We start from the raw sequence: 12112 nt of genomic DNA, 5'->3' as shown, positions 1-12112 counted from the left end.
TTGTTGTTCATTGATTTAAAAAAAAATTAATTACGTACAACAGGTCCATCCAATTTCATGGTGGCTTGATGCTTTTGTATCTGAGACATCCATATCACTGCTGGCTATGCAGTATCTATTTATCTAGGGCTCATGGGGATTATACATCTAAAACCTGCTTCTCCCTAGAGTGTCACGTGTCCAAGTCATCCATTTAGCTGCAGTTTAGGGGACTATGCTTCAAAAGGTGCCAATTTCTACAGAGGAGTATATATCAAACTCGTGCATTTCCCTAAAGGGACAGGGGGCCGGAAATTGGGATCTTTCCTGCTGCTGAATGTGTGTTCAGGTGTGCAAGATACAACCCATATTTTGGTCACTACAAACTCAAAAGGGTATCTATGATGCACGTGCACACTTGTGGGGTGAATCGCGCCAGATGCCATATTAGTGAGGGTGTTGGTACGCATTCAGTGAATGTCCGCCAGAAGTATGCAGAGCAGGCAGATGATGATATCAATCAGCATGCTGATTTGACACCAGATCTGCCATTTTGGAGCTCAACGCTCCAGCCAATGCCTCTCTTAACCTCACACAGCTGAACCCGCGTTCAGCAGCAGGAAGGACCCACTACCAGCTATATTTAAAGGGATCATTACCAACTTCTAGGTTAGCTTCTGGTTGATTTCTTCTGGTTGTTGCTACAATTCTGCTTGTGTTTGGTCCTTTCAATATTTGTTTAAAGTTTCCAAAGTCAGAGGGAGTAGTGTGGCAAGTACTGAAGGACTTTGTCCTGACTTCAAGGCTTCTGCACAAATCACTTGCTGCCAGAGTGCACGAATAGGAAATCCCTTTGGAATACAGCATGATTTCGAGAATGAACAGCGGGCATGCAGAGCAGGATAAGCTTCTGGAAGAGGGAGACGGAGGAGGGGGAGAAGGGCTCTCAGCAGGAGGCTGTATCTGTTCAGGGAGTCAGGGAGAAATTCTCCTACCTGAACCTCAGCGTGGAACAATGTGTGAGATATCTTTTTTATTATTCGTAACTGTGATAAGAACATAAGAAATAGGAACAGGATAGGCCATATGGCCCCTCAAGCCTGCTCCACCATTCAATAAGATCATGGCTGATCTGATCATGGACTCAGCTCCACTTCCCCGCCCGCTCCCCATAACCCCTTATCCCTTTTTTGTTTAAGAAACTGTCTATTTCTGTCTTAAATTTATTCAATATCCCAGCTTCCACAGCTCTCTGAGGCAGCGAATTCCACAGATTTACAATCCTCTGAGAGAAGAAATTTCTCCTCATCTCTGTTTTAAATGGGCAGCCCCTTATTCTAAGATCAGGCCCTCAAGTTCTAGTCTCCCCCATCAGTGGAAACATCCTCCCTGTATCCACCTTGTCAAGCCCCCTCATAATCTTATACGTTTCGATAAGATCAGCTCTCATTCTTCTGAATTCCAATGAGTAGAGGCCCAACCTACTCAATCTTTCCTCATAAGTTAACCCCCTCATCTACAGAATCAACCTAGTGAACCTTCTCTGAACTTCCTCCAAAGCAAGTATATCCTTTCGTAAATATGGAACCCAAAACTGCACGCAATATTCCAGGTGTGGCCTCATCAATACCTTATATAGCTGTAGCAAGACTTCCCTGCTGTTATACTCCATCCCTTTTGCAATAAACGCCAAGATACCATTGGCCTTCCTGATCACTTGCTGTACCTGCATACTATCCTTTTGTGTTTCATGCACAAGTACCCCCAGGTCCCACTGTACTGCAGCACTTTGCAATCTTTCTCCATTTAAATAATAACTTGCTCTTTGATTTTTTTCTGCCAATTACCTCACATTTTACTCCATCTGCCAAATTTTTGTCCAATCACTTAGCCTGTCTATGTCCTTTTGCAGATTTTGTGTGTCCTCCTCACACATTGCTTTTCCTCCCATCTTTGTATCATCAGTAAACTTGTCTACGTTCTACTCTCAGTTCCTTCTTCCAAGTCGTTAATATAGATTGTAAATAGTTGGCATCCTAGCACTGATCCCTGTAGCACCCACTAGTTACTGGTTGCCAACCAGAGAATGAACCATTTATCCCGACTCTCTATTCTCTGTTAGCCAATCCTCTATCCATGCTAATATATTATCCCCAGCCCCGTGAACTTTTATCTTGTGGCACCTTGTCAAATACCTTCTGAAAGTCCAAATACACCACATCCACTGGTTCCCCTTTATCCACCCTGCTCGTTACATCCTCAAAGAACTCCAGCAAATTTGTCAAACATGATTTCCCCTTCATAAATCCATGCTGACTCTGCCTGACCGAATTTTGCTTTTCCAAACGTCCTGCTACTGCTTCTTTAAAAATGGACTCCAACATTTTCCCAACCACAGATGTTAGGCTAACTGGTCTATAGTTTCCTGCTTTTTGTCTGCCTACTTTTTTTTTTTTTTTTTTAAATAGGGGCGTTACATTTGCAGTTTTTCAATCTGCTAGGACTTCCCCAGAATCCAGGGAATTTTGGTACATTACGACCAGTGCATCCACAATCCCTGCCGCTACTTCTCTTAAGACCCTAGGATGCAAGCCATCAGATCCAGGGGATTTATCTGCCTTTAGTCCCATTATCTTACTGAGTACCCATTCCTTAGTGAGTTTGATTGTGATAAGTTCCTCCCTCCCTGTAGCCCCTTGACTATCCACTGTTGGAATATTGTTAGTGTCCTTTACCATAAAGACTGATACAAAATATTTGTTCAGAGTTTCTGCCATCTCCATGTTCCCCATTACTAATTCCCCGGTCTCGTCCTCGAAGGGACCAATATTTACTTTAGCCACTCTTTTCCTTTTTATATACCTATAGAAACTCTTGCTATCTGTTTTTATATTTTGTGCTAGTTTACTTTCTTAGTCCATCTTCCCTTTCTTAATCATTTTTTTTTAGTCGTTCTTTGCTGGCTTTTAAAAGCTTCCCAGTCTTTTGTCCTCCCACTAGTTTTGGCCACTTTGTATGTCCTTATTTTTAATTGGATACCTTCCTTTATTTCTTCAGTTAGCCACGGATGGCTATCTTTTCCCTTACACCTTTTCCTCCTCACAGGAATATATTTTTCTTGAGATTTGTGAAATATCTCCTTAAATATACACCACTGTTCATCAACCGTCCTACACTTTAATCTTTTTTCCCAGTCCACTTTACCCAACTCTGCCCTCATACCTTCATAGTCTCCTTTATTTAAGTTTAGTACGCTGGTTAGAGATCCAACTTTCTCACCCTCCATCTGAATTTGAAATTCAATCATGCTATAATCACTCATTCCGAGGGAATCCTTTACTAGGAGCTTGTTTATTAATTCTGTCTCATGACACAGACCAGATCTAAGATAGCCTGCCCCCTGGTTGGTTCAGTTACATACTGCTCAAGGAACCCATCCCTTAGGCATTCTATGAAGTCCTCCTCAAGGCTACCCTGACCAATTTGATTTGTCCAATCAATATGGAGGTTAAAATCACCCATGATTATTGCTGTTCCCTTTTTACAAGCCCACACTATTTCCTGGTTTATGCTCCGACCAACAAAGTTGCTACTGTTAGGTGGCCTATAGACTACGGCCACCAGTGACTTTCCCCTTATTGTTCCTTATCTCCACCCAAACTGTTTTGACACACTTATCATTTGAGCCAGCCTTTATTGCCCATCCCCAATTGCCCTCAAGAAGGTGGTGGTCAGCTGCCTTCTTGAACCGCTGCAGTCAGCATGGTGAAGGTACTCCCATAGTGCTGTTTGGGAGGGGAGTTCCAGGATTTTGACTCAGCGACTATGAAAGAACGGTATTATTTCCAAGTCGACTTGGAGAGGAACTTGGATGTGATGGTGTTCCCATGTGCTTGCTGCCCTCGTCCTTCTAGGTGGTAGAGGTCATGGGTTTGGGAGGTGCTGCCGAAGAAGCCTTGGCGTGTTGCTGCAGTACAATTTGTAGATGGTACTGTTGCATCAGTAAGGACGTCCTCACTGAAATCTGCCACCTGCTGCAGCCACAACTGCAAACTCAGAGCAGGGCAAAGATTGCATTGCTAGTGGCTGTGAACGTGACTGCGACGATGAACTTTTATGCGTCGGGCTCGTTCCAGGCTGGAGATATTTGCTGTCCATTGCTGCATAAAGCAGGTCACTGAGGCTCTCAATTCAAAGAGAGCTGACAACATTTCATTCTTTCTTGCCAGAGAGCAGCAGGCGGTGCAAGCACTCGGATTTGTTAGTATTGCAGGCTTCCCCATGGTGCAGGGTGCCATTGACTGCACGCACATCGCTTTGTGGGTGTCGCATGTTAAAACTGCTACGTACTAGAACCAAAAGGAATTCCACAACCTCAATGTCCAGCTGGTATGCGACCATAGGCAGCCAATCATGCAGGTCAATGCCCGGTATCCTGGCAGCAATCAAGATGCCTTCATTCTGTGGCAGTGCATTGTCCCACCTGCATTTGAGCCACCATAGCAAACCGAAGGGCGGCTATTGGCCAACAAGTGTTATCCACTGACAGACACGACTGATGACTCCAATGTGCAACTCATGCACAGGTGCACAGCATGCATACAATGAAATGTGCCACATAAAATGTGATAGAGCAGATCATCGGTATGCTGAAACAATGCTTCTGCTGCCTGGACCGCTCTGGAGGAGCCCTGCAGTACTAAGCGGAGTGGGTGTCAAGATCCGTGGTGGTCTGTTGCATGCTGCACAACCTCGCCATCATGAAGCCACAGCCCTTGCCACTAGCTATATGACAAGTAGCTGAGAAGGAGGAAAAGGAAGGGAGGAGGCAACTTAGACAACCTCTTTCTGTCTGGGCAGTCCGTGAAGAGCCATTCCTAGTTCGATACCTGTAACTGCAATCCCAATTCCTCATTCACCTAAAGTTCCACACCTTACCGTGCCTCTGTCACTGACCATCACAGTGTCCGTTTGGCCACAATGCAAAAATAAATGCTTCCACAGAATAAACATTCCAAACCAAATTTATAAATGAAATCATGCCATATTGCATGCAAAGATAAACTAATCACCCATGTGTATTCCCTTAGTTCCTGTCTTCTGTGTGTTCCTATGCAGTGCTAAGCCGTGGCTGCAGCATGGCTGTGGAAGGCTGCTGACCTTCAGTGGAGGAGACTGCCAATGGCTTGGAGGATGACCTCGAGCAGCTCTGGGCCCAGAAGAGCCGGCTGCAGACGGCACCATCCCAGCATGGGCGGCAGAAGTCTGACACAGCAGCAGCAAAGGCACTGGCTGAGTAGCAGGGGTGGATGAACGAATACTGTCTTTTTTTAAATTTCAAAATATACTTTATTCATATTCATATAAAACATTTGCACAATACATTGGAAGACAGTTCAGTACATTTGGATGCAGTCAGCAATTCCATGCAACACATTTGAATGCTGACGGCAGTTCCGTTCAATTAATTTGCTTGCTTTACATTTCGCGGTACATTTCAGTACAATCCAGGATACATTGTAATACAGTCATCATATTGCTTTACTAGTGGCACTAAACGGTACACGGAATGGGTGAGGGTACAGTTACATTTCTTTGCAACATACATTATTAGACAGAACTTGCATTATACATGGCACTACATAGGTTTTTTCAGATCATGGTGCTCTATGTATACAAAAAGTTTACAAGTACAGCCCGAGGGGAGTTTTATACTGATTCCAGCCCCTGAGTTTATCATGGCGGGAGGGCTTTAAACTATGGCCCTTCCCCACCGTGCCTTTGTGGCGACTGCACCAATTTTAAGTGCGTCCCTCAGCACGTACTCCTGGATCTTGGATTGCGCCAGTCTGCAACACGCAGATGTGGATATCTCCTTTCTCTGAAAGATCAGCAAGTTTTGGCAAGACCAAAGTGCATCTTTCACCGAGTTGATGGCCCTCCAGCAGCAGATGATATCTGTCTCAGTGTGTGTCCCTGGGAACAGCCCGAAGAGCAAAGAGTCCTGTGTTACGGAGCTGCTTGGGATGAACCTCGACAGCAACCACTGCATCTCCATCCAGACCGGCCTTGCAAAGGGGCATTCCCAAAGGAGATGGATGACTGTCTCGTCCGCACCACAGCCAACTTGGGGGCAGATTGCCGTGTCTCTGAAACCCCGGCTGTGCATGAAGGATCTGATGGGTAGGGCCTTCCTCACCGCCAACCAAGCTTCGTCTTGGTGCTTGTGTGAAAGCTCTGGCAATGAGGCGTTCTGCCAGATGAGTTCGACAGTCTGCTCGGGGAACCACCCGATAGGGTCCACCCTCTCCTTCTTTCGTAGGGCGTCCAGGACCTTACATGCCAACCACTGCTTTATGGCCTTGTGGTCAAAGGGTTTTTTCTGAAAAGCTTTTCCACGAAGGACAGGTGGACAGGCATGGTGCAACTGGTGGGGCCGTTTCGCGGCAGCATGGCCAGATCCATCCTTCGCAACACTGGGGACAGGTAGAACCTCAGCACGTAGTGACACTTGGTGTTTGCGTACCGGGAGTCAGTGTACAGCTTGATGCAGCCGCACACAAAGCTGGCCATCAGGATGAGGGCCACGTTCGGAACATCCTTTCCTCCACTGTCCAGAGATTTGTACATCGTGTCTCTGCGGACATGGTCCATTTTGGACCTCCAGACAAAATGGAAGACGGCCCGGGTGACTGCCGCAGCACAGGAGCGTGAGATGGGCCAGACCTGTGCCATGAACAACCACACCAAGAGCACCTCACTCCTGATGATCAGGTTCTTTCCTGCAATAGAGAGGGAGCGCAGCTTCCACCATCCCAGTTTTTGTTTCACTTTGGCGGTAGGCTCTTCCCAGTTTTTGGCGCACGCCCCGTCCGCTCCGAACCATATTCCCAACACCATCAGGTAATCTGGCTTAACGGTGAAGGGAATGAAGGACCGGTCGGCCCAGTTGCCAAAGAACATGGCCTCGCTTTTGCTGCGATTGACCTTCGTTCCCGAGGCCAGTTCAAACTGGTCGAAGATTGTGAGCAATCTGCGGACCGACTGCGGATCCGAGCAAAAGATGGCGATGTCATCCATGTACAGGGAGGTCTTGACCGGAGCGCCTCCGCTGCCTGGGATCGTCACCCCTCTAATGCTCGCATCCTTCCTGATGGACTCGGCAAAGGGCTCGATAAAACACACAAACAAGACAGGAGAGGGGACAGCCTTGCCTGACTCCAGACCTGATTGGAAAGCTTTCAGTTTCCCACCCATTGATTAGAACTGTGCTACTGATGTCTGTGTAGAGCAGTTGGATCCAATTGCGGATACCCTCCCAAAACCCCATCTTAGAGAGCACGTCCATCAGGTACATGTGCGATATCCTGTCAAAGGCCTTCTCCTGGTCCAAGCTGATTAAACAGGTGTCCACCCTCCTGTCCCGCACGTAGGCGATCGTATCTCTGAGTAGCGCGAGGCTATCAGAGATCTTCCTGCCGGGAACAGCGCAGGTCTGGTCCGGGCGGATCACCAGCTCCAGAGCAGACTTGACCCTGTTTGCAATGACCTTTGACAGGATCTTGTAGTCCACATTTGAGCAGCGAAATGGGTCGCCAGTTTTTGATTTCCTCCCTATCCCCCTTCTGCTTGTAGATGAGGGTGATGATGCCTTTTCCTCATTGATTCTGACATACTGCCGGCCAGAAGCATACCCTCGTACACTCCCAGCAGGTCTGGGCCCATCTAGTCCCACAGAGCCAAATACAACTCGACCGGTAAGCCGTCGCTTCTGGGAGTTTTACTCGTCGCAAGGGACTGGGCGGCCTTTGTCATCTCATCCAGAGTTAGTGGGTGGTCCAGACGCTCCCGCTTGTTGTCGTCTAAGACCTCCGAGATAGATGACAGGAAAGACAGGGAGGCCGCGCGGCCTGTGGGCTTGACGTCGTACAGCCCGGCAGAGAAGGATTTGCTGATCCTCAGCATGTCGGGCTGTGAAGACGTCACAGAACCATCTTCTTCCTTTAGGCTGCTGATCACAGAGCTCCCCCTGTGTACCTTTTGGAAGAAGGAACGAATACTGTCATCCTGAGCGAGGCACTGCATCCAGATCCTCAGGGCTTGACTCCTGGTAGTAACTGCCATGGTTATCTGCTCCCACTTTTCTGAGCATGCGTGTTGATGGCCTCCTGGCCCCTGTGGATACAGTACAACTCTCCTCCTTTCCACCTACTCCACCAAGGCTTCCAGTGCAGGGTCAGAAATCCTTGCAGCCTACTATGTCCCATTCTTGAGTGTTTCACAGGTCAGCTTCAGTTGCAGAATGACTTTAAGCACCTACTCCAGCCACACCACACCTTCCCTTTAAGAGGTGCAGACTAGTTTTAAGCAGTGCAGGCGAGCTTTAACTGGCGCTAGCCTCTCATGATTTTAGGCCCCCTGCTGATGCATGCAGCCAATCAACAGCATGGTTAGCACTGGGTGCACAATGAAATCATGTAAATGAACAGGAAGCACAAAGTTGGCGTGCTGCCTGCATTACATTGAATGGGTGCAGGTTAATCGGGCATCCCATTCCCTGCACCCCTTTTTGGGAGGTTATTGAATTTCACCCCCAGAATGTTTTTTGGATTCAAACTTCTATTTTCCAGACTGCCTAGGGAGCTGCTCCATTCCCCGCCCATAATTTTCCAGTCCATAATCTTGTTTCCCATACCATTACTTTTTTAATTCATGTTTAAAAGTGTCCCATTCCAATTTGTGGAAAAACAAGTTCAAATTCGAACTCGGAAAAAACTTTGGGCATGCAAAGAAAACATTCAAAAGTTTCATGGAAATATCCACTTCTTTATATTCACAATTGCTTTCCATACTGATTAGTTACATGTAGTGAGTTGCCAGAGTTTAGGGAGTGGCTCTCTATACCTTCTTAAAGGGCCAATGCTATCATATTAACAATAGCCTGCTCAATTCCGGAAATAGGAAAAAAACTGCTCAGAGAACATGTTACTCGCTGGAGTGATTTTCCATTATCAAAGGTAATGGCTGCAACAGTACCTGTACAAATAGTACTTTATGGTAGTAGTGTTGACATAAACCTTTTATCTTTCTGATCTGAAGTGGCTTACTAAATCTCTGGCTGTTATGCAGCACACCCATTTTACAAAATTAGTCACTAGTAACAGCAGTATTACACAATTTTTACTTTCAGTTTGTAATACATAAAAGGCACATCCTGCTCCATCTTCTAGACAAGGGGAGCTTTCACTTAGCACCTTCTACGCATGGATTGCGCTTGAATACCATTGAATGCCCTCAGTGACGAATGAGCACCACGTAGTTTACGTTTTGGATGATTTGCCCTCATTTTACTGCTTTGATTTGATTTGTTTGTTTTACTTACTTATGTCTTGTTTCACTTCTTGAAGTTCTAATGAAGTGACTGAACAAAGACGAACCCCACAGTCAGCCCAACTTAATTTAAAGTAGCTATTATAACTAAATGTTAGTTTTGCGTTGTTAGTTTGAGTGGGTAAACTACTCCTCGAATTTTTATTGGTGCCCTCCCTGTTAAGCAAAACACCTGAAAGTGCTCCCATGGGACTGGGATGCAATCCAGCAACCCATTGCAAAGAAGGACTTACTTACAGTGTACACATTTCCTTTACATTTGTCTACATTAAATTCCTTACCCTCATTCACATAATGTCTTTATATACTTTGAATGCCATCAAACTCCCCTATGCTAGTCACAAATAAATTTGTAGGGTCAGTAAATTTCATGAGAAGTATCCCCTCCCATATTTTTTATGTAAAGAACTGCGGACCTAGGGCAGACCCTTGCTGACATTGCATCAATGCCGTCTTCCTTATAAATTGCATGCTATATAGCGCTGCCACTCCCAGTGCAAGGTGAAGTATTAAAAAAATATAAAGACAAGCAAGTGATATGTGAACTACAATGCTAAACTCTGAATGTCGGTCTTAAATGAGATTCTAGTTAGATTTTACTAGATTCAGCTAAGTCAACTGGGAATGAAAAACTGGGATGATAGGTGGGAGATCTTTTTCCAAGTCAATCAAACACAACTCCAGATATATCTACCAAGGAACTGCCTTTACTTCCTTTATTGAGGATGAGTACAGGCAGCACAATTCCTATCTCCTGACCAAATAGTGAAGTATGATTAAAAGTGCCTGATGTGAAACTAGGAACATACAGCATCATTTAATATTAATAGTTAGATTTTTTTATTAAGTCGACCTGTTGTTATTTATTAGAGTTACCTGGAATTTGAACTACAGGGATATATATGGTTAACATTTTTGTTGTTTTCAGATTGTATACGCATGAACACTACAAAATACATTCAGGATTTTCAGACTTCTGTAATGACCACCCAACCATCCATTATTCCATAAGCAATAATTGTGAGGGAAAAAAATGTGTTTTGGCTAATCCTACACGGAGTAGCCATTGTGAAAGGTTGCCAACTAAACAAACATTCTGCAGACTGCTCAGGTAGTTAATTATCTCAATAGCAAAGCTATAGGTAAAGGTATCGTAAAGATCTTTTAGAAAAGTTCTTCTACTTTATGTTTTTGTTTTGACAGGAAACTATTTGTTTGCATATCGTTTCTACTTTGTTACCCTATATGCCTGAAATTCCGCCAGTCTGTACATTTTAAAAAGCAGGACAGACATAATATACAGCATTCAGTTTTCATTTCCTTTACATATACATCAAACTACAAGTTGCTGGACTTATTTTTCACTTTGTATTTCTCACAACAGTTATCCTGTAACATTCAAGTGTAACTGCATGTACCAATACGGAAGTAGTCAAAGTGTTAAATATTAAAAGACACTTACCTGGAGAGAGCAGTCCAATTTTTTCTACTTAATGACATTTTGTCCCTCAGGCTTTGTTAATCCCGTGTCTAAAACAAACTCCAGTGCTAACTTCTATGCTGTTCCAGATAGTTTAACAACTGTACACACAATGAGTAAATAAACTTTCTTCACTGTTTTCCATCTGCCATATAGTACTTATCCAGTCAGTGAAGTGCACCTTCACCCTAGCTTGTTAGTACTCCCCTGCTGTAGGATCACGTGGCTTCTTATCTATTGTGTTGTATACTGTAACTTACCTATTAGCTGCACCATATAAAATCTGAATTTGCAAAAGCAACATGTTAAAATTTTGGAACTAAATCCAAAATATCTACAAATGTCAACTTAATAATATAAATCAATGATGAAATGAATGGCTAATGGATTTTTATTGTCCTTTTTTTGTTTTGAATTATTTATAGTCAAAATAATTTTGAACTGATAGAGGAGGAAATATGGCAGTTCAGAAGTTACTTTTATTTATTGTTAAAGGGACGAACCTAAGCATTTTGATTATTGTAATGATCCTCACTTTCTAAAAGGTCTCCTATCACCTCTTTTGTCTTTGGAATATGGTGATAATTGTCAATGTCAAAATAACTGACACACAGTGACCAACATAAACTTAAGTACACATAGCTAGATCCTAAAAAAGGAAGTTTGCAATGATTACAAATGATTTCAGAATAAGGGACTACAGGAAGTATGGAGTTATCTTTGTTTATTTGTTCCAAAATCAGTCTGCACTAAAGATTATGAAACAAATCACAAGAATCAGAGTTTTTAAGTGTATTTAGAACACACCCAGCCATATGCAAACTGGAATTTACAAGGACTAGATGCAGATCTATTAGCACTCAGCAAAGAGTGGTTAGTCCCCACAATTATTTGATTGCAAGAGCATGTTTTTTTTGTTTCAACTGCCATGCAAAATGACATCTATGTTGGAATTATATAGTACGTTAGATGAGGTGCCGCATGATACAGAATTAACCCTTTCACCTTCTGACTGTGTTTTTGTCAATGTTTACTGAGCTCTCTTACACCAAGTAAAACATGGCATAGAATAAACCAGCCAGTCATTTGACAAATCGGCTTGCTCGTCTACGTTTGATGGGCACTGAGTCAAACAACTAGCGAAAATGGCTGGAAAAGCTGATGGAAGAATGTGTGCCTTCAAGAAGTTTACCCTACTTCTCACGATCAGCAAGGTTACTCTTCATCAAAGCCTTTAGGGATAACTTTCCGACTTTGAACTTC

General features: G+C 44.1%; 1 protein-coding gene across 2 annotated transcripts in view; it reads right to left on the bottom strand.

Moving 5' to 3' along the window:
- LOC139228224 (ladinin-1-like) overlaps positions 1–11043 on the bottom strand; it is a 143035-nt gene extending 131992 nt beyond the window's left edge. For both annotated transcript variants that reach the window (XM_070859400.1, XM_070859401.1), the window contains exon 1: positions 10832–11043. In XM_070859400.1, the coding sequence (XP_070715501.1) occupies positions 10832–10869 (38 nt within the window). In that variant the 5' untranslated portion in view covers positions 10870–11043. The remainder of the gene's footprint in view (positions 1–10831) is intronic.
- Between the last annotated feature and the right edge of the window lie 1069 nt (positions 11044–12112).

The sequence above is a fragment of the Pristiophorus japonicus genome, chromosome 17 (genome assembly GCF_044704955.1).
Source record: "Pristiophorus japonicus isolate sPriJap1 chromosome 17, sPriJap1.hap1, whole genome shotgun sequence".
NCBI classification, from domain to species: domain Eukaryota; kingdom Metazoa; phylum Chordata; class Chondrichthyes; family Pristiophoridae; genus Pristiophorus; species Pristiophorus japonicus.
This window is presented reverse-complemented; position numbering and strand designations above follow the sequence as displayed.